Here is a 24,637-nt window from a genome sequence, read left to right as displayed (position 1 = left end):
GACAAATCTGAAAACGCGCCAAAATGTAAATTCACGTATATCTTTGGAATTTTGAATAAAAAACTGTAATTTTTTTGCAAGTATGCTTAGAAATACTTTAAGACGATGGAAAAAATTTTATGGGTTGTAAATAAATTTTTTTTGAAAAATTGAATTTTAAAAAATAATTTTTGAAATTTTTTTTGAAAAATTTACAAAAGTTACCTAAAACATAAATTTTAAAAATAAATCATAAAAAATAGGAGAATTTTATTTGAAATGAACCCAAATTTTGAAATATGAAAGGAGAAATCAAATAAATTTAATAAAAAAAGAGATATTAATAAATATACATCAAAGTGAATTAAATACTGAGAAGCTAAAGCTTTGAGAGCTAATTTTTTTAAAACTACTAGCGCGATTTTAGCAAAGCTTGGCAGTTTGGCATGATTTGAGTCGTAGAATCGAAATATAGAAAAAAATTGGTATGTCATTTCAGAAAAAGTCCGATTTTGTGTCAAAATACCTGTATTAGAACAATATATAAATCTAATACATATCCTAAGTAACACTTTGGAGATATGAAAAACGCAAGCTGAATTTCGTCAATAGGCACACTAAAACGGGAGATATTGAACTGTCCCTTTATTTTTTTTCCCGCAGTGTACATATCCTTTGTGTGTGTGATTTTATTACTGACAATAAAGCAGCACTCCCCCCTTCTTGAGTACAAAGTGTAATAAATTCTTATAGTCTCTGTTGAAATAAAGTAGGAGAAAAAAAATAAGTTGAAATAAAGTTGAAATAAACGGAGTGGGGAAAATTAAATGTTCCTCTTTTAAATAAGAATAAGTACGGTCGTGTCCCCATATCCGCCGAATCGGTATCCGCAGTTTGATTTTTTTTAGATTTATAGCAGCGAAGAGAGAGAAAAAAAGATGGGAGGTAATAGTAAGTTTTGAAATGAGATGAAGTGACAGCAGTCCTGGATACAGCTCACGCACCGCCAACAATTCCTAGAAATCGTCACTAAGGAATCTTTTGTATAACCTCAGGTTACACGAAACCCTCAAATTCCAACTTGATGATTCGAAATATATTAGTAGAAAATCTTGGCTATCAGGAGTCAGTATTTGACTTGCTTTTGTTTCGGTATCCGAAATACTTCTTTAATTTCTTCCCACTTTTGCTTCTAGAAATCGTTTTATTTTCATTATTACGTTATTATGTACACTACAAGAACAGTATTTCATCAATTCTCACGCTTTTTCTGATTACATCTCAAAATCCTTAATAATGACAGAGGGTGTACTGTAATGTACTGTATATTTTACTTTATTAAGTAGCGCGGAATATAATGTATTGCAATATACACAATGTTTTATTATTACTTTATTTAATGTTTCTTCATTTAAACTTAACCGTAATTATGTATAAATACAAATATCCTGCTTTATATAACATTAGTTTTTACTCGCCGTTTCACGCATCCAAGCGAAGTCTTCGACCGTATTAAAGGGGCTCAGTTACATATTTAACAGAGGAATGACAAACCCGATTATCCGCGAGGGCTCTGATTCCAGTTGGGTATGCGAAAATTTTAGTTAAAATTCTGAATAAAATATTTAAAAACATTTCAAACACAGCTAATACTTTATTAGAGGTCAGTCACACGAAAAGACACAGTAAAATTTAAAAGACAGAGACAAAAATTTACTGACTTTGAGTTATCTTCATAACATTCACTTCGTGAGCTAACATAGAATGATATAGAAATAAAAATGTCGTAAATAAGAGGAAACAGATAATTTTAACCAATTTCCACAGTTAACCGGAATGAAATAATTGAGGATAAAGAGTTCCTGCAATTACAGACTATTTTTGTTCTGTCTTTGTTTCCTTTTTAAGACAAAGATCCATACACAAACGTTTTACTTACAAGCGTTCCAGATCTTTAAAAATGTTCAAATCTTCAGGCATTCTGGAAATGTCATTAACGTCAAGATACCTGCAAATAAGTTTCGTTAGATATAATATATTATGGAATGAATTTTTATATAAAATTAAGTAATGACTAACAATTTTTAGTGCAGTTTTAATACGATCAATGTTTAGGTTTTACGTACATTGAAAATGTCAATATTTTACATATTTATATATTACCCATCATCAGCTAGTATACCTTATTTACCTCTATCTCAGCAGTTCACCTCCTAACATTTCTAATTAGCAAAGTGATTAAATTAATTATTTTTCAGATTTTGTGTAATAATCAATTATTTCCTTATTTGATATGAACTGATTTTTAAAATAAATTGGTTCAGTGAAAAGAAAAATTAAACTATAGACACTTTCGATCTCTTGATGCGTGAAAACCTCAGACATTAAAAATAAATAAGCCCCAAATTCTAACATATTGACTTGGTAATCAATTAATGAATTTCAGAAGATTAGATAATGAATGTATTTATGTGCAAAAACAGGATGTGGGTATTCTCAAATACAAACATGACGGGGGGGGGACTGTCTAGGAAACTTATCTTCATAATGAAAGTTAAATTTTACATTTAATAAGGTAACAAGAAAACAGATACTAAATTTTAACTTTATGTTGAACAAATAAACTGTTAGCACGTTGCCCTCAACTTTCTACTCCAAACAAATCAGCACTTAATGAGCATATTCTGTTCAATGCATGGAGAGATTCCCTGCGATAAAACATTGATTAGTTTGTTGATTTCACGCGATTAAAATAAAATAACTATTAATATCGATTCATACATTCAATCATAAATCTTAAATCAATTCATCTGACCATTCTATGCTCTACCAGATGATATGCGGTTAACAGAAACTGAATGGTTCCCATGATCTTGGCTCGGGTTCGAGTGTCTGGTAAGATATAGAGGAGATCACGGGAATGTTGGGCACTTAAAATTTGTCGACACAAAATCCTCTTGAGAGTCAATGGTGGAAGAAGGAGGTACAAGATTTTAAAATTCCATTCCCGGTGAAAACTTGGGATGCAGCGAAAGCTAAATATCCCTCGCATGCAATGCCTTAATAAAATAATGTAATCATTATTTTCTAATTTTATATATAACTATCTAATATTAGTCAGTACGATTTTATACTAGTAGACATATGAATTAAGTAAAAACTACACGTTATTATTAAATGAGTGATCAATATACTTAAGTAAATTAAAAGTTTTAAAACTTTAATGATTTCATATCACAGTCGCGTTCTACAATAAGTACATATTATACCTGCATTCTGCAAATAAAAGAACAATTTCTGGACTATGATTTCAAGATGATAGGATCCAAATAAGAAAAAACGTTATATACATAACTGGGAATTATACTGCGACCATCACAGTATTGGATCATTTGGAAGCATATACTCATTCCATAAAGAGTACCATCAGTTAATTTAAATTCAATGAACACTGCGTTAAAAAAAGGGGGGAGACAGTTCTATATCTCCCATTCTACTGGTTCGATAGACGCAATTCAAATTGCGTTTTTTTCATGTCTCGAAAGTGCGAAAGCGTATGTATTATCTTTACATATAGCATTGTTCTAATAAAGGTATTTTGACACAAAATCAGAACAGTTCGATTAACTTTCCAAATAAAATTCGCCCATTTTTCATAAATTATTTTTTAAATTTGTATTTTAAAATAATTTTCATAAATTTTTCGAAAAAAACTTTTGAATTATAACCTATAAAAATTTTAGCCTCATCTTAAAGTAGATGTATTTCTAGGCCCACGTGCAAAAAATTAAGAGTTTTTAATTCAAAATTTTAGAAGATATACATGAATTTACATATTGATGCGTTCTGAAATTTGGCATATTCATTATAAGCGATAATAATGCCAAATGTAGTTTACGCACTTTGTTAAAATTATTTGAAAATATGAACGATGACGTTTTTTCCGGCTCGTTTGCAATAAAAAAATGAAATTGGAAAAGGTTGCTATAAATTACGAAGTTCGCCAAGTGAATTATTTTTGGCGCAAACTGAAAAAAAATGTGCCAAGTTACATTTTTGAATTTCTCTGTTAATTTCACACCAAATTTTACAAAATTCAGCATTTAGGAATAATTTTGAGTCGCAGAATCCAAATATGGAAAAAAATTGGCATGCCACTTCAGAAAAAGTCCAATTTTCTGTCAAAATACTATATTAGAACAATGCTATATATAAATCTAATATATATCCTAAGTTGTGCTTTCGAGACATGAGAAACGCAGCTTGAATTCAGTCAATGGGCCCAGTAAAACGGGAGATATAAAACTGTCCCCCCGGGGTGTACATAAATGAAATAAACTAAACTACACATCCAAGAAAAATAAATTAGAATCAAACAAAGAAATATTTTAGTAACTGATTTAAAATAATTAATATAAGTGAAATACAGCCTATAAAAATATAGGTCAATCCTTAATTTCTGATTAATTATAAGCCGGTAATTTAAAAGCAAAATTAGCAAATGCACAATGGTGTCAAAAGAGAGGCACTGACATGTTTCCTTTCTAAATGAATGACATACACCATTTTTGTTCGGGAGTTAAACACAATCATTTCACAACTTACTATCAGTTAATCGAACTGTTCTGATTTACCATTAAACAGCCTCCACATAAATATTTACACATCATCATTTGAGCAAACAACTTCATTCGAACGCAAATTACAAGACTGTCGCAATTTTTACAAAGCCTAGTGCTTGACCTAGAACTGGGCTACCGAACCCACAGTCAATGAAATCTGTACAAAACTTTTGAAACAAATGCGTAAGTAAGGCGCTAATAATGAAGTCCACCCACAATGTTGCCATTTCATGTCTGAGAAAAAAAGAAACAAGGTCATAAGGTGGCTACGGGCGTGGCAGAGTACAAGACCTTTGTGTTCGAAATAATTAAAGCCTTGTGAGGGTGAGCAAAGATTATGAAGAATTCTTGGTATTCAACGCATGAGTACAAAATTGATGTTTCCATTTGATGCACCATTTCCTTATTGGGCTTTACAGCATACATTAGGTGTTGCAGAGTAATTTCAGTGGGGTTTTCTCTACATCGCAAGGCTCGTTACAGTCTAAAAATGACCAGATTTTATGCTGATTATAAAAATTTTAAGATAGTAATAAAAGAAGTTGAGTCTTATATAATAAAGGTAATGTATATAATGTTACATAAGAAGAAAAATTAAATGGAAAACAGTTCTCTTACTTTTATCATTATCAGTCTATCATGTTTATTTTATTGTTATTGATATAACATACTAGTATGAATAAACACTGTAGTCTTTAGAAACAAACTACTTTGAGAGTTTTATTTCTTTAGAAATCAGACTTGCATGTTTTTTGCAACAAACACAGTTGTATAAAATCACATAGATCATCCTTCGCAATCTTCCCCCCAAATTCCGCGCCACTTGATCCGATCCCGTTAATCCAATACTTAAACAATTTATCAATAGCAATCCAATAACAATCCAAAACAATAGTTATCAGTAGTTATTAATAGCAGTAATTATAATAATAACAATAGTTAGCAACAGTAATCCAATAGTTAATCGTATCTAAACAACTTTCCTCTTCCTTTTTCGAACACACGAAAGAGGTTTTATATAATCCGTAACAAAGAAAAGAGTTTTGAATATATTGTTCCTTTAAAATAATAATAATTAAAAAAAGATCCGGTAGCCTGACCTGAATGTTATGTTTAGTCTATTATTTAGTTGTCTCCTCATCTAGAATATTTCTCAGAGTGCAGTACAGGAAGGGATCAACACTGCGACTGCAAGGAAGGGATAAACACTGCGACAACATTGATGCATTCTCTGAGACTCGAGTCCCGGGTGACAACTGGATCGGCTAACCACCAGACCGAACAGGCCAACATTGTCGAAAACATAAATGGATATTACCCAAGAGGCCGAAATGTTCGAATTCCTACATGCGATAGAATAAGTGACCATGTTTTTGAGACATCCAAATTTCCAAACTGTTAGGGAATGAAAATTTTCAACTACTAGTAGTCTTAAGACACAATAACACGCCGAATAAATACTAATTCAGAAGTCAAACAACAAAAATCAGCGTTAATTTACAAAATTTTCACTGTGAAAATTTTGTAAATTAACGCTGATTTTTGTTGTTTGACTTCTGAATTAGTACTAGTAGTCTAGCGAAAGTTCTAGTGAGAAAAAGTAACCCTAATTTATTTTATTTCTTAGACACGATATTTCTCTGAAACGGATTGCTGCTCGTAAAAAACTAACATAGGTATGAGAAAATAAAATCAGAAAACCCGAAAAAAAATATATATATAACCTACTCGGAAACGTTCGACGTGGAATTTACCTATGCGATTACCGTGTCTGAGCTCAAATCATGTCGCGGTGCAAATTTTACCTTTAAGGATCACAAGGGAAGAAATCCTAGTGCAGAATATTACATCTCTAAGATTGTAGTCAGCATCTGCGTTCTAGCGGCTAGAGAGCTAGCTCTTCTGGCGAAGCTAAATGAAACCGAATAATTTTCGACTTGTTATAAAAGATAAAAAGCATCGTTTTTTTTTTTACCATGATCAGTTTCCTTAAAAAAATAGACGGTTGGTCTAACTGAGTATTTAAGCTTTTAATTTTTGTTTGTATTTAGAAGCGCAGTTTGAATTACCAACATGCAAAGCAATAAGAATTTCCCTATGAAGAAAATTACCCGCTCGCTAGGCGAGCGTTCACTAGATGGCAGCACGAAGGAGTGCGATACGTCTAAACAAAATTAAGTTTGAAAAGCAATTTAGACAACTTCTAAATTATGTTCAATAAATATACGAACATACACGGAAATAATTCATTAAAAGAAATTATGAGACGATACGTTTACAAGCACAGAAGTTGAGAAAATTTCGTTTTGTCATAAGATGCTCGAATATACGAGGACGAAAAGCATTCCAGACGGATTCGCTAAGGTAGACAACTCATGTTTTCATAAAGGCAGTACCAAAATGGCATGTTAGTTCAGTAGAAAACACTCTGAATATATTCATTTCTTTTAAAAAACGGGGGAGGGGGAGATAGATGTACTTTATCTTGTTTCTTTAGACAATAATGCACTCTATTGAAGAATGTTTTTTGGTTATTTTTCCAATCTGCTATGTGCGGCCCTATTCGATACCGTGGTTAATGAATCGGCTGCCATATTATTGCGCACGGGTTTGAATTCCGAGGAAGGCATGGATGTTTTTACGTATAAAGTGTCTTTACGGCTCCTGGGTATATAAAATCACTCAGCGAGATAATGGGCTTACCCCTGCTCCCTTATTTATGATTCCTCTTTTGAGAGAAACACCCAGAAAACTAATTCACCAAACCAAATACGACGCACCAGGGGTGGGATATTCGCAGAGAAAATTTTCAGGTTCTGCATTCTGGAGCTCTTAAAGAGCCCACCAGAGGCCGAATGGTAAAATCGCTGAATACTGGTAATTCGACCTGGGTTAAGATTTCAGGCGAACGGGCTGGCTTGCATGGGCGTTTTCGTGGATTTTCCCATATGTAACGAGTATTCGAGTCAGTTTCCCTTAGAAAGTCCTCCACGAAGGTATCTCTCCTCTTAGGCAGATAGCCCTCGAGTGCTTTGCCCTAATCAAACAATTCAAACCTAACGAAGTCTTTATTAGCTCGTTTGCCAGGCTAATTCATTGTTTAAATCTGACTACGTTCGGCCGGACTGTACGTGTCTGCTGATATTCGCCGTTTAATTTAATTAAGGGCCAACTACGTTACATAATTTTGTACAGCTTCGGCTAAGTTCAGTTTAATTTAGCTTTATAATAGTTTCTTATCTTCTTATCTTGAGGCTTTTCTGTAAACCTGAGAAAGGGGCCATATGTTTTCTTAGTTTGAGATAATAAAGGGTGAGTTAACCTTCTCTGCACCTTTTATTTACAGACTTGGACTCAGCGATAAGTCGCTACATAGTTCAACAGGGTTTCTACGAAGTTAAGCATAAACGAAGTAGTTAAAAAAATTACAGTGTCGCCCAAAATAAAAGATGGTAGATGATGATTCTTCACCACCACGATTTGGACATGCCTTCGTGGTGTAACGGTAGCACACTTGGCGCGCATTCGAAAGGTCCAGGTTCGAGTCTCGGCGAGGGCATTTCTCATTTTTCGTGTTTCCTTTTCAAATATCCTATTGACTCTGCTCATGTAGAGGTCCTTAGCGTAAGTCCTCAGGGTACTCTCGACCAAAACTGGAATGGAATGAGCGAAGTAACATAAAATGCCCAAGATCTTGGACAGTGACAGGCGCTCTCCTCTTTTTGGCCACGATGAACTGTGGACTTGATTAAGATTAAAATCAGGAGGATAAACTATAGCAATAAAACAACAATTTACTATTTTCTAAACTAATAATATCTGCTTAATACTTTCACAAAATTCGCTATTTTAGAGTAACTTCAGAATCTGTAAAAAAGGTTTGGTATCTATTCATTTTAGAGCAATTTCAGACAAGTTTCAGTAATCTACTGGCTATTTTCAGGTAATTTGTCATTTCTAGGACGTTAGCATACAATATTTTCAGGGAACCTGACAAATTATTTTTAGGTAGTTTGGTAAATAATTGTCAAGTAATCTGTTATTTTTAGGATATTTCTATACAGATCTAGTATGCTAAATTGATCTGGTTAGCTATTAATTCCGTGACTGGTAGCAATTTTCAGGTAATTTCAGATAATCAGAATGTTAGTATACAGATTCAAAGTTAATTTCAAGTAATTCCTGTATGCATTTCTAATAATAAATATCAATATTAACAGCAGCTTGATGGATCGGGTCAGACCCTCGAATCGCAACTCCAGTTATAACCATTAGCGTTCATGCAGATGAACGATCCAACGAGTATTTGTATATTTTTTAGACAATGAGTTATTATCTCTATACCTATGCTTGACAGCATTTCCACTTTTTATTTTTATTATTAGCATTTTATATCACAAACATTATACCACCCGCTGCGTGTTGACATCCTTCACATCATTGTTTCTAATATTTTATTTTGCTCTAAACCTCATATATCCTGAACAGAAAACTTAAATCGCTGCGTCGGCTTGAAATTTGGAGAGAGATTATTTTTTACTCCTACGCAAACACTATGAACTGTTCATGCTTGATGGATCGGATACGACAAGCAGGGATTATTAAGTCTGAGTGAATAACGGACAGTCACGACCGAACTTTCCAGTTGAAGTTAACTGACAGAATATTTTATTTCTTTGACCTTCAGAAGGAAAAAAAAAGAGAGAAGTGGACACGAAGCATTTTAAATTCGTGGAAACGCGTACTTTGACACATCTTAAATTTGGTTTAACTATTTCATTATGACGTCTGAGTGTATGTCTATCTATCTGGATCTATGTTTAAAATCACAAAAATCAACATTGTAGGAAAAAGACAAACCATGCAAAAGCAATCAGTTATCCAGACATCAGATATATTTTCAACTATCAGAATAGCTTATTATTCTTTCAAGTTAAAGTAGTATTTTTCTTTTATATGTTTTTAATTTCTTTGCTATTTAAGTGGTATAAACAGACAATACAGCATAATTAGTTTATAGATTCATCTAAATGAATATACACGACAGCTAGATTGGCTTAGTTATAGTCTAGAATTCGGTAAATTTTAGCCTATAAACATTAAAAAATAATGCCGATGGTGAAAGCAGGGATACTAAGAAAATTAACAGCCTTTACGTTACATGAATGTAAACGTGTGTGTGTGTGAAATTATGGCAAAGCCTCGAGGGCCAAGATGAGTGGTATTATTTCTCTTATAAGAGGTTTTCAATGGACAACATGCGGCCCTCCCGTCTAATAAGGAGGATCCCGTCTAATCACGGGTTGTCACCTTAGTTGCATTTCAGTTGCAGGAGAGGTTAAACAAATACTGATTGAGTACCTACTTATTTAGCAGTAATAGTAATCCCTTCAATTAAAATCTGTTTCCTTTTCCCCTTTTAATTACAATAGTACTTAGGTTTGTATAAATTTTAAAAATATGAACTATACCAAACTCATGTTTTCCATAGAAAATTAACTTTGCGGGATGCAGTTTTGCCATATGTGCAATGTGTCAATGACGTACCTCCTGTGTTCGGCAACGGTTTACTCTATTCTTGATGAAACGACTTTTCGTTCGCCATGTTCTTCGTATTTACCGTGTTTCCATGCTCACATTTCTCATTTTACCACACACAGCATTATGAAAATTTTGCCTTCGCGAAGTTTTATCGCCTTTTAAAATTTTTAACATCAGTTCTCTGTATACTATGCAATGTTTCTATAGTCTTGAAATGCTTTGCTAGATTTGATATTAGCTTTCAAAGATACATAAAATTTCAAAAATAAGGTAACTCGCAAAATACTGCATGTTTGTTTCCTGTCTACGAATTGAGATAAACGCGATGGATTGAAATAACTTTACAAATTAATAAATATTGTTGCTGAAGCAAATGTAACTGAAAAATTACGATTTAACTGAAAAATCTCGATTCTCAGAAGATACTGTAATGCGGATTAATGCCTTCTTGCCAAAGACTAAGTTGAAATTCAGCAGTGGCTACTTATGACACAATAAACCAATTCTCCTCCGTGTTTTCAATTTCGACAAGCGAAGAGGTCAAACGGTTCAAAAAAATGAACTAGAAATCTAATTTAATGCAGCTGCTTCGATTTCGCGGTATTTCTCAGATTCTAAGAACAGTAACCCCTTTTCGAAATAAACCCTTTAAAAAATTTCAATTCGATTCATATTAAGTATTTTGTTAGTATCAAGTTATTTTTAAATTCCCGTTTGATAGAGTTTATTGCGTTTGGTTACAAATTAAGTTTGTTATTTCTTTAAAAAGCATGTGCACGCCTTTTTCACAGAACAGATTTCCTTCACTTGTAAAAGGAACATCCTATGAAACCTTGTAAGGAGTTATCGCATTTCCTCTTGCGTTTTCTCGTATTATAAGTGGTCAGCACGTATAAGTCAGAAATTTGAAGTTCTGCGGTTCGAATTCTGGTGATATTACAGTTGATGTATCATATTTTCTCATTTCAGGGGAAGGGAAAAAAACTATTAGTCTTGGCATATATCAAAATGTTGTGAAGCTAAGAATCCGTTAAAATTAATTTAAACGGGAGAAAGACTGAATACTCTCACGGGGGAAAACTTTTATTTACAACAAAAACGCATTAAAAAGTCAACTAAAGCTGAAGAATAATATGATAACTGTACAACCCCTAAACTGAAATAATTTTTAAACCAATTTCGACTTTCTAAATTAAAAAACCGCGAGCACACTAGAAAACTTACATATGGTGGCGATGATGATGGTGCGTTAAAAGAGACACGGTAGCAGAGCGTGATTTAATAGTGATAGATACAGAAGACTAGGGCACAGCTAAAAGAGAACGAAGATGATCTATAGAAAGGTCTTCTCATCGCCATTTGTATCCGTTATCATCAATTTGTTCCTGCCTGATGGATGTCAGTCAAACTTTTTGTTCATTGTGGCTGTTCTGAAACATCTGAATTACGATAGAATTTTTATTTGACTATTTACACTAATATATATATATATATATTGAATAATACAAATCTCTGTAGACAATCACAACATCCTGCTAAACCGGTTTTTGGCTTTCTAAATAAAAGGAGAAAATTGTCATTCGATTTTCTTTGGTTGCTCTAGAGCAGAGGATAGTTTAACACTAAAAGCTGCAGGTGCAATTATTTAGCATTAAGTATTTCTCTTGGTGTCCTTCAAGTTTCTCATCTTATTTCAGCAGATTCACTATCTAAACCATTTTTCGGAAGGCGTGTCTAACTAATTAATCAACCTAACAGATCAATCAACTTTCAAGATACGCGTAACAGCAATGTCCACCCACTTGCTACAGGTTTCACCACGGGCGTCAACGTGCTCTGTGGCAGCCACCACGGAACAATAATTACAATTTAAAGGAATCCTCTTTAAGGTGTTGACAGGATAGAGCGGGACTACTTACAGTTCGGTTGTAGTGGGAGGGATGTTCCTGGGTGCGGACTTGAGCTTTCTCCTACTACAGTGGACGACAGTTCCTGTGCACGTGCACCCCATGGGGCAGGTCAGCGTTGATCCGCAACCTTCCTCTTCTTCACCTCTATCACCACCTATGGAAGTAACAAAGAAATCGTGAAATTAGCCGGGCGCGTTCGAAGAGGAAGGAATATTCACATTCAACAGAAGTGACATATTTTAGGGGTGGGGGAATCGCGAATATAACAAACAGCCTCAGTTATTCCAATTTATTAATCAGCAATCATAATAAATAAATTATATACTAAAATAACCTTTAAGGAAAATTTTATGCATAAAGCTGTAAGGTATTTTCTTCCTCTTTCCAGCATGCTTTCGTGGCGTAACGGTAGCACACTAGGCGGGTTTTCGAGAGGTCCAGGTTCAAGTCCTTGGCGAGGGTACTGCGGATTTCTTCGATTTCCTTGCTTCGAAATAATCAAATAATTCTACAGTGGCACCAAAATTTAAAGATGGCGGACAGATCCCTTACTTCCCAGTCGCCCTTTAAAAGGGCCAGTATATAAGGTATTTTCTCCCTCCTTCCAACATGCCTTTGTTTTTGCAACAACAAATTAACAACCTTGTGTTTGTGACTAAAATCTATGCTAAACACAAGGTTGTTGCTTTATTTGCTAATCTGTTATTGCTAATTTAGACGTTAGCTAATTGTTATTGCTAATTTAAATGTTAATGAAGTTTCAAAGAATACCAGCAGTTTTGTCTCTCAGTTGCCATTCCAGCTGAAAGCAATTTATTGTTTGCTTCCTTGAGATTTTACCATTTCTAGAAAATCTATTTTGATGTGTGTTGCTAGAATGCTAATAAGCTATAAATAAATCTATAATTTGGATTTTAATTCCTGTTTATTTGTTACAGCCTATGAGGTTCTGCTTATGTCTGTTTTGGAACTATGGTTGATTAGTAGGGGAAATAGTAAATGTTAGCAACAACTTTATTAATTGATAATTACTGAAGAATATAATTCAGAAAAAATTAGCATACAAAAAATTCTTGATATGAAAAAGATTAATTAATAACTTGAATGTATCTCTTATTCATTCAATTGGGTAAAATATCCGAATAGCAGTTAAATCCCGTAATGAAACTGACCATTTAGGCTACACGGGCTATTATAATTGCATGTAGGTACTAAAGGTATGTATGTAGCAAAGGTGCATGTAGGTACAGAAAGATCATAGAAAGCCCTCAATGAAGGGCAATTCCAGCTTACTCAAAATCTTTACTTGTTTCAGTTAGCTTATGCTATCACTATTAGAAAGCCTTCGCCAATCAATGCTTGAAATGAAAATAACTAACCTACGTGCCTCGAATAGTTTTTTGGACCATGTTAATATTGATATCAACTCATTGAACGCAAGGAGCTAAACTTTGACTGCTTAATGTTGATGTTAACTCACTGGAGGCATGGAAAACATAAAATATTTTCCACTACTCAATGGTCTCTTTCAGACAGTTTTTGATTACTCTCATTTAAAACACATTACTTGTAAATATACACATTGATTAGCTGAATGAGTCCACACCACACACGATTTTACGATTTTTTTTCTTTGCCCTTCTTTTTCCTTCCCCTAACTGAATCATATTTAATCATTTTATTATTTTATTTAAGATGCTGATGTCATTATTAACAACTAAACAATAAATAATAACTGAAGTAGGAAACTCATGCTTAAAGCTCAGTCAACTCATAATATCTTAAAACTACCATCAAAACGGTTCGAAGAATTAAAATCATAAAATTAGATCATAATAATAAGGTTTATGATATCCTATTGATCAAATGTTAAAATTCACAGTTTTAAATAAATAATAATAACATCTTGCGAGTCTTCCAAAATAAAAATTTTAAAACTCAGCATTACATTTTAAACTGCTTTCCAAATATTTCCCATCCATTCAAAACAACGAATAACTAAACTAAACATTTTGATATCATCCAGTGCACTAAAATACTGAGTTAGTATTTTTTGTGTGTTAAGAGTGTAAGAATTATGTTAATTTTATTAACAGTTAAATTTTAAGTTCCTTTCCTGTCAAATTGTTAACTTCAACTTACTACTTCCGGCCAGAACGTAGTTTTGGAATCTCGCTGAATATTTAATGAGGAGGAGAGGTATTTAAACCACGAAGTTACTTACAGAGTGAGAGAGAATCAGAGTTTCTGATTTACGCGCGTCTGCCTTTTTGGACCACTCTCTCTCTCAAGCGGTTATTACGCTCGGCCGTACTCAGAAGGGGCCAACTCGATTTGAATCTTGATAGCTTCGGCTATATTTCTCTAGTTAATCTTAGTTTTAGTTTAATTCTTAGTCTCTTAAGTTCAAGCCCGAGCGTCGGCTTTGTTTGTACACTCCCAGGCGGAGTTTTGTTAAATCTTTTTGGAATAATAAAGGGTTAGTTACCCTTCTATCTCGTTGTTCCTTGTAACCGAACTTAAGCGATTATTCGCTTATCATTTCTTAAGATTCTTCACTTCCAACATTAACTTAGAATTACAACGTGAGGAACTCTACAAGAGTTCGTAAAAATTTTGGGAATAAACATGTCAGAAAAGCAAAAATCCAAATTTGGAACCTTTTGACAATTCTAAGCAGTAACAATTTTTACATGTATCATCTAGATATTTTTATCAGTTTGTATCACAAATGTAACTAAAATAAAAAATAAGGAAACACTTCGCATTTTCTAATATAAGATAACTGCATTTCTATTAATGCATTCTTCTTTCAGTATTCCATTAATTTAGGTAGTAAACAACAATAGATATCAATTCGATGTTTACAAAGAATGAACGATATCATTTATTTCGTTATACTACTCCGCCGTTTGTTATGTATATTACGTCTCCTAGAACTAACAAAAACTCAAAATAGCTAACTAGCTTTGTAAACTAATACAAAGACTAACAAAATAATTATGCATCTGTTCATCAAAAAATTAAGGAAACCTTTCTGGAATAAATATTAAAATATTTATCTTATCTGTATACGAACCATCACACTTGAAATCCTTCTTGTCTACATCTTGTATTGGGATATCTTTAAGGGACATAGGGGCTTGACAACGTGGATTTCCTGTTACAGCATTGGATTTCTTCAACCATTCGCTCAACCATCTTAAACGACAAGAGCACTTCAAAGGATTGGCTAGAAGATTCCTGTGAATAAATACAAGAAATTTAACAATTTGTTGCGATGAATTCTTTAAATCAGAAAGATATTTATTAAACTAGCATGAATATTTTGAAAGACGGTTACGGGAAAGGGAATTAAAAAGATATAAATGAGGTTAAGAAATGCAAAAAAGGAAATAATCCTCCAAAAATATTCTGTAAACGTTTTATGTTGCGTTGAAAACGCAATGAAAAAAATTTCGGTATTGAGTGAAGTACTTTCAAACTTCATTGTTTAAAAGCGTAAAGCAACTTCATTCATATAAATTAATTTCATTATTTGGATTTCAAAATGTCAAACGTTAAATTCATTTAGTTAGTTCAAACGTTCATTTTCATAACATCAAACGTTCATTTTCATAACATAAAACGTTCATAAAACATTCATAATCATCAAACATTCATAAACGTTCATAAAACATTCATAAATGTTCATAAAAAGTTCATAAACGTTCATGAAACGTTCATATTCAAAAACGCTCGTCAAACATTCATAAGCGTTCGTAAGTTCAAACGTTCATTTTCTAAGTGCAAAATGGCAAACGCTGCATTTAGAAAATGTTTTAATTAAGGACTATAAAAAGTGAAAGTTGCAAGGGGAAAAATTCCTATGGTTAGAGTCATTGCAAATTTCTGAAAATAAAGCCCATAATTAACATACTTCAGCACTTTCAGAAAAGTCAAAATAATCCTTAGAATAATAAAAGAGAACTTCAAAAGAGTTAAGAATGAAATAGCAAAATATACATGCAGGCATGCTTATTTCGATCTTTATTTCCCTCTGACGCTGTTATATGATTTTGCGCTTAACCCTTTAATGTATGAATTTTTATTCTTAAAGTCAAAAATATATTAGAATTGATATCGTATAAAATTGAAAAATACTAAAAAAGTCTAAACTAAGTTTTTATTCCAATTTTTCAAAAATTATTATTAGCTTTATACAAAAAAATTATGATAGACAAATGTGTAATGTAATAACGATTTTATGCAATAATACATACCTTATAAACTTGTTTAAACAATTTTAAAACTTTGAATATATCAAAATAACAACAAACACAAAATAAAAAATTTGTAGACACAAATGATGTCCACAGCCTACTCAACTCACAATAATGACCGTTACAGCGTTAGTGGTGTCACCACACTGAATTCAAAACTATATTACGTAAACAGTATGTATCCAATTACATGCATTTAAAAGGGTTAAAATTATTTCAACGAGTTATAATAAAGAAAACGCACATAACAAGATTATATTATTGTAATGAGCAAAAAGCCGCAGAGTTTCTCCTGCAATTATTCACTCCCGGAAGCAGTTATTCATTTTTATAACGAGTCGACTGTTTGAATATGACGTACCGACCTCTGATAATTTTGAAAAGATACTGAGGTAATGACAGATATCATGATGATATATTACGGAACATGAATGTGAATCGAATAACTGTGGACAATCATCCGTGATTAAACGTTTAGAGAATTAGCTAATTAGTTTTATTTACAAAAACTAAAACTTTTAATGCATCGAATGTATTAAAAATAAATTTGAACACTATCAAAGTGTAATTATCGAAACAAATATATATTTTGAGATCTGGAAGAAAATAAACATTTGGTTTGGGGAAACAGTGAAAATTCCCATCCGGTTACTAGTGTTTAGCGATTTTACACCGTTTAACCGCCGGTGGGTAAATAAATAAATGCAATGTTTTATTCATAGTTACTAGCGGGCAAGCCCACCAGATTTAGGCCAAAGAAAAAATTTATAAGTACTTATGTACACCCGAAAAGAAAATGTATAAAAACTTTTCAGTATGAATGAAATCAGCTCTAAATACACCAGATTTTTTTTTTCTTAATATCAGTAAAGTAAGTTCTATATGCTCAAACTATTGGGCTTGACTAACTTCAGCTTTTTTAAGAAAATATGATAATAAACATCACAGTCTAAAAACAGAGAAAAAGGGACGAAGGAACAAACGGGCACTTGATTCCATAAAAAATTTTACTCTGTTTAAAAAAGACGAATGGCAATTTTAAAATTCCACCTCGTACGCGCTTAGCATGTCAAACAGCAATAAAGTTCAGTGGAAAAAGCAACCTTACAGGGTCGAAAATTTGCATTTTCAGAGTTTTTAATTAATATCTCGGCTGATTAAAATCATACGAAGAAGAAATGTGTCGAAACGACTTTCCACGATTTTTTTGAAATTCGCGGGTACCTCTCTCGAAACACAACTCCATGCCGTTCCGGAAAGACGATGTTACAAACAAACAGACAGACGCACATATATTTCAATAGTATTAATTATGTTTTCGGTTCTGAAAAACAAAATGTATCAGACATAACATGTTATTATCACATGTACACACACTCAGGCATCACATTAAAACTGAGCACAAATCATTTTTCGATAAAACTAAACATATCACAGTTTTAGAAACATATTGATTTAAATAGCATATGTTTATTTATATCATTTTTATATTCTATGGCAGTGTGGGCAAATACTCTTAACAACGGGCCAAAAAGGTCCTTTTTTAGTATATCATGCGAGCAGGGCCGTCGCAATGTGCAATGTTGCTTCAGTGAAGATCTTTTATGGTGAACTTATTGTTTGCTAGGACGAGATGGAAGAAGGACAATACCCTTCCCTGATAAATTTTTTAAATTAAGATTTAAAATAGCATTTTATAAACTCAGTTTCATACGGAAATAAAAACGAAAAACAAAATTTCAAGGAATGCGAGGCAAAAAACAAAGTATCAGTGATTAATCAAATATTCTTACAATATTAACGCTTTGCATAGATTTTTACTTATTACAAATACTATGTTGTAAAAGCAATGAATTAATTAATATATACTTATTCTGAGACGAGAAATCTCGATCGTTTATGCCAAAAACAGGCATAAACGATCTGTTTTTATTGTTCATCAATGACTGACATGTATACTGTTTCAAATGACTAACATGTATTTTTAAATAAAGCTTTAGACAGATGTGAAACATTCTTTCGCTAATGTTACTTCTGGTCAGTCTTTTTACCTGAACAATAAACATATTTCACAACTTTATTTCCAAATTAAAGATGCTAAAAATAAAGACCTATATTTCTCGATGGAAGCACATGCTTTATAGCATATCTAGTGTTCTGAGCATAGGCGGATTACTATTATAGTTATGCCTATATACAGACGAACCTCGATTTTCCCCATAATTCGCTATTTCGCATATTTTTTGTTGGTATTTGAAAAACCACTTGCTGAAGTCCCTCCCATGAAGCGCGGTAGCTAGCGTTTATTCACACTGCTCACACTCGTTGGAGTAGTGGATTTTTTCGGAATCGTTGAGACGTCACTACAGTTCCGAGACGCGTTGGCCGAATGCATTTTACAGATTAACCTTGCGTAAGTGCACGTGTCAAATACGTTGTGTGTTTTTGCAATTTATTAATTTATATTTAAATCTATCGCCCTTATCTATATATATATAAAGAAGAAAGTCTGTGTGTGTGTTTGTTCGCTAATAACTGTCACTATTATAGCCATCGTCAATCATTTTCTACAGTTCTTTTTTGGGTTCTGAAAAAGGTCGATGTCCACTTTAAAAAAAAAGTTAAAATTAGAGATATTAATTAAAAACTGGGAAAAACGATAATTTTCGCCCTCATTTTTACGAGTGGCAACAGTCAAGCAAGCTGGAGATGAAAATCTGCTTTATTTCGAAAGTTGTTGCCACTGCTCATTTTCAAATCCTAGAGTTTGTTACTAAAGAATTTCTAACTTTAACGATGAAATAAAAATAACATTGCCAAACATTAAATATATTACTTCCGATTCCAAAAATCCGTGGGAAGCCATTTCGACTGTTCCCATCTTCATACGACTTTAATGAGCCGAAATATTAATTAAAAACTCTGAAAGTGCTAATTTTAGCACTCATTTTTTCGAGTAGCAAGTCTCATGCGTTGTAGATAAAAATGCTTTATCTCGAAACGTGTTGCTACTGCTCCCTTTCAAATTGTAGAGTTTGTTAATCAAAAATTTGTAAGTTTTACAAAACCTATACATACAAAGAAGAATGTCTGTTTGTGTGTTTGTTTATTCGCGTTATTGATTTCTGATCAATTATGATCAATTTTTTTGCCACATTTAATAGACTAAAATTAAACATAGGTGAAATATTGCTTGGAACTTGAGCTTTTATAACCATTTGATTAGAAAGACGAAAATCATTAAAAACTGTGTGCCATTGTTGTTGATATAATGAGAAAGAATTAGCTTATTTTCTATCGAAATTTTTTATGTGGGTTCCATATCGCATCAGACTGAAAAATGTATGATTATGAATCGTATTTTTTTTGCATCGTTATTAGAGAAGGATTACAGCGGTATCATTCTCTCTGTTGTTACAAGCATTACTCTCAATCTAACTTAACTGGCATCGGGTACATCCGCTAATAAATTTATGAACATGAGTGAGAAACGGGGAAACTGCAATGTTGAAGCGAACAAAAAGAAATTAAAGACATCAATGAACATCAATCATACTGCTGACACAGAGATGGAAACAACTAGACGTTCTGAAAGGGGTGAATATTTTGCTTCAATCGCCCATTGGTACTATACGAACAGGTCTACAATATGTTTGATTTTGAAAAGCAAGAATGAAATTTAGGAACATGTTCAAAATTCTGGAAATATATCTCCAAATATTGTTTTTTCAAAGACACCACATAAAGCTGGATGAAATGGAAAAATATTTTTCATTATAGATTGATGATCAACATGAAAACAATACCTTCTGAGTTTTTCATTTACTCAAAGTAACCCTCTTAGTTTGCATGAAGTCTGATAAAAGGAAGATTCTAACATAGAGTTTCAAGCAGGTAAAGGCTGCTTCGACAGATTTAAAATGAAATATTAAATTAACCGGAGAATTGGCTAATTCAGATAAAACTGCTGCGAAAGAAGATACTTCCTCATAGTCCAGAATTGCAGATGGAGAATATTGTCTTAGCCAAATATTTAATGTAGACGAGACGGGTTTATTTTAGGAAAAAATGCTTTAATGTACATTCTTATTGAAGAAAGAATCAGTTGCCCCTGAAAACAAACCTTCTAAAACCCTATCGATATTGCTTCTTGGTAAGGACTTACACTTTTTAAAAATGCTCTTTAAATGAGCGCAATATTACATATAATCAAAATGATTAAAATTTAAGATTAAAATACTTAAAAGTTAGAAAATTTACTGAAAAAATGTGAGAATGCCTGCTAGAAAGAATCATGCTTTATGGAATTCGTGGTTCATTTGACAACATACCTTTACATAAATTTTGTTTTATACTCGAAGGGTAGGCATACTACTGATGGAAAAAGAGATCCACCCCAATCCTAACATGAATTTCTTTCTTTCAATGACTAGCAACACCTATTGATATTAAATTATTTTCACTTTCATTTCATTTTACTTACTTATTTTATCTTGAAGATCAAAATGTGATTTTCAGATCTTGTTAAAATCACAAGTATTGATAACTGTTTGACCAAACATAAACAGTAAAAATACTTGATAAAAGGAAAGCTATTCAAATAGCCACATTTGACATCAGTGATTTAAAAAAAAAATTATGTGACATCATGTTTTGTGATGTCGCACCTCACTATACCACTGCTTGACTGTACAGCGGTACTAAGCTGAAAAGAATACTAAAACTCTCTGGTATGAAACTAAAAGATAAAAATAAAAACTGCTTTTCCCGCGTTTAGAATTACTGGTTAAAGACGCTGTACCATATTTACTTACATATTACTTACATAATAACAGAAATTTTTAGCTATATCATGCAAACTAGATTTGAAAAGAAAATAAGAGATTTATTACTATTATAACGAAAAAATACTTACAAAGTTGTCAATGCTGGCATTTTATCAAACGATCCAGGCATTATGTGTGTGATTCTGTTATCATAAAGTGAGCTGGAAATTAATAAAACTTTAATTAGAAATTCCTGCATAAAACATTTAAAACTGAACCTCATAAAAATCACAATATTTAGTTAAAAAAATACGTTAAGTGAACTAATTTATATTTTCTATACTTTTATAATACAGTTGGTACTATTACAGGAAAGAATATTAGGCTAGGATATCTTCAATAACGTCCGAAATGAGAAGCAACATATTCAATAATAAATATTACAATAAATATATCTTCGGGACACAAATATTATGCTCATATAGTTAAGAGCTCCATTTACATATAATTTTACATTACAGACATTATACAACCTAAAATATGTTGTTTAAAATCTTCTAAGAAACAGTGCCATTAGCAGATGAATACACATGGAGCAAAATATCTCTCAAGACTTTTATTCATAATACAGTTTTGAAAAGATTTGAATATTCCTAAGTAACTAAATTGTTAAAAAAAATGTTAGTAACTTATTAAAGAAAGGTTTATAGAATTTGCTAAATAAAAGAAAAAAATATGATTTATAACGTGAGGAAAAAGATAAATCGAATTTTATCGGATTATTAATATATCGGATTTACTAAGCGAGAACATATAAAAGTCGAGTTCCAGTACGACGTAACTGAAGGAACCAGGTTAAAATATCGATTAGTTGTTAAAAGTTCACAATTTAGAATTCGGTTCGGCTTATCGAAATTCTACTATACCGCTACTTTTGTAATAATAAACACGATAAAAATAAATTTTGCATTACAAAGACTCAAATAAATTGCGTATCTTCAAGCAATCAAAATTAAATATTCCCAACTCAATTCCTTGAAGCATTTAAGTATGGAAATCCACAATTAGAAACCTTAGTTTAATATAAGGTAATAACATTATATTGTTTCAATTTACGAATTTTAAGCAGCATTATTTTTGGCAGTTAATAATACTCCCAATAACTATACCCAATCGCCTGCATTAAACTGATAAATGACTGATAAAACTAACGTGTCCTCTTTATAAGAACAACTCATGTTAAAACTGACTGTGAATACAATCACTAATTCTCTTATTACATCTCAAATAATTGCATATGATTTCGTACAGTCCAAGGTTGAGTGGACAGTACAAACCATGTCTCTATGTCAAAAACAATCAACAATGACCAGACAATCTCCTTTGTGAACAACAAAGCTAACTCTTCAGCTCAGAGAAAACAGAAAACCCATAAGTGATAAGAAACTCTTCCTCTCCATCTTTCAAGGGAGGGAGACAAGAAGGGGGAAAGCGGAGACACGCAAAACGCCCCCACGTCTAACTTCGGCGCAAAGCCTTTCAATCTCAATGAAGAAGCGACCTTATGTTCCATTATGGAGAGTAATTAGTGGAACATTGGCTAATCAGAGTGATTTGCGGTCTCATCGCGTCATCGGAGCTCTGGACTTTAATCATGATTAGAGGCTGCACTTACAGTAATTGCAGAGACTCCAGTCCGCTGAATGTATCGTTGGAAATGCAAGTGAGGAGGTTGGTTCGTAGCATCCTAGTGGAAAAAAAAATGATTAAGTACAGAATCAGATATCATGAAAAGTACTGGGAAAAAAAACCGAACATACAAAAAACACTTAACAATTTTTAAATGTTTTCAAAAAATAGGTTTCAAAGAAATTTTACATATTTCTCATATTTCAATATTTAATTTTTTTCTTTTCTTTCAAGATTAATTCTTGCGTATAAAAGCTTGTTTTCAGGAGGGGGGAGGCAATTTTAACAGCTAAGCTTTTCGGCTGTTATACAAAACTGATTTTAAAATATAAAAAATGCAGGGTGGGAGATGAAGTGATTCAAAATAAAGCCAAATCAATAACTGATTTAAAAAAAGCAATGGACGATGTTTTTAAAGTAATGGTTGATTTAATTCTTAATTGTAAATGTCAGTTATATATTTATACTCAATCTAAAATATATTTTGTTTTAATTATTGCAGGGAATCATAGATATTATTTACTAACCTCTTCAAAGACACTGACTGACACATACCTGTACACTTTTTTAATCAGAAATACACTAAGAGAAAAAAAATTAATTCGTAATAAAAAACAAACAAAACAAAAAAATTAAAAGCAGGCATTTTTTTACATTATGAGAAATTCATTACGCATAGAAGACGTAAGCAGATTTTATAGTATTTTAATTTTATTCGACTTCTTCAGGACAACTGATTATAAACTTCAGCTTCTTTATCTGTTTAACATATTTAGGTACAAAAAGTGTTCTCCTTTTGCTTGTCTTTTAATACCCTAAGAAACTTAATTATCTCTTAATTATTTAACTTATTTAATAACTATTAATTATTTATTTATTGTTTTATGACATTTCCAAAAAATTTCAATATTTATAAATAACTTTTGGAATAATTTTTTGTTTGGAAAGAGAGTTTGGGAAACGGTCTCCAGTTACTTCACGAATATTTACAAAAACAATGACAACTTTCAAATTATCAGATCGCCAAAGCACTAAACATTTGTATAAAGTAAAAGGACAGAAAATGAGAAACCGAAACAAAGTGGCGTGCTCGTCGACTAGCACGCACAAGACACTCCCATAAATATAAGCCGAGTATTTTACACACAGCCCCCAAGAATATTTTACACACGCAACCCTCAGATTAAGCAGATGAAAGAAGGGTAATTTTTTATTTCTTTGGCAGTAAAAGAGAAAAAAATAATACAATACTTACAATGTTTTCAGGCTAGGTATCCCGGAAAACATTTTGGATGTGACGTCTTTGAGTTTGTTTTCCGTAAGAAGGCTGAAAAAGATAACTAAGTTCTTGAAAGAATTGTTGTTGACATAAGCAAGAAAAGTTTTCGCAGTGAAGAAATGAATTTATCAAACTGACCTGTTTTTATTAAAAGAAAGCGTATCACTATCGACATAAAAAATTTTATGCTGGATTAGCAGAAGCTATGTCAACTAGCAACATGACGTTTTTATTTTACAAGTAAACATTTTGCAAGCTTAACTGAATGTTAAACTAGTAAAATATTTTAGAAACTACCCGAGTTTTATTTGACTTCTAAACAGTTTAAAAAATAAAAGAACTGAAATAAAATTATGAAATTTATTTATAACTATTCAAGAGTTCAGTTCTTCAGACTGCATGAAAAATTGTAGACTTCATTTACACAACAATTAAGAAATAAATGAACGCGTTCCTTTCTTGATTGCTTCCTCCAGCGAATATTTTTAAGGTAGTTATAATATACTACACACTTTTTTTGTGTGAGTGTAGGCGTGTGCGCGCGCTTGCGGTAAACCCATTGGTGTTCGTCTGCTAAGTAACAGCTTAG

The 24,637-nt window shown here is 32.4% G+C and overlaps 1 protein-coding gene across 3 annotated transcripts in view; it reads right to left on the bottom strand.

Annotated features, from left to right (window-relative positions):
- Positions 1-24,637, bottom strand: part of sli (slit guidance ligand) — a 561,787-nt gene that overhangs the window by 20,109 nt on the left and 517,041 nt on the right. For 2 of the 3 annotated variants that reach the window (XM_085820062.1, XM_085820063.1), the window contains exons 19-24: positions 24,025-24,096; positions 22,756-22,827; positions 21,230-21,301; positions 15,132-15,295; positions 12,062-12,206; positions 1,919-1,987 (exon numbers count right to left, since the gene is read on the bottom strand). In XM_085820062.1, the coding sequence (XP_085676188.1) occupies positions 1,919-1,987; positions 12,062-12,206; positions 15,132-15,295; positions 21,230-21,301; positions 22,756-22,827; positions 24,025-24,096 (594 nt within the window). The remainder of the gene's footprint in view (positions 1-1,918; positions 1,988-12,061; positions 12,207-15,131; positions 15,296-21,229; positions 21,302-22,755; positions 22,828-24,024; positions 24,097-24,637) is intronic. The other variant, XM_085820064.1, reaches the window with a different exon arrangement.

The sequence above is a fragment of the Stegodyphus dumicola genome, chromosome 7 (genome assembly GCF_044657685.1).
Source record: "Stegodyphus dumicola isolate Sdum_Otavi_A_Nest chromosome 7, ASM4465768v1".
Taxonomy (NCBI): domain Eukaryota; kingdom Metazoa; phylum Arthropoda; class Arachnida; order Araneae; family Eresidae; genus Stegodyphus; species Stegodyphus dumicola.
This window is presented reverse-complemented; position numbering and strand designations above follow the sequence as displayed.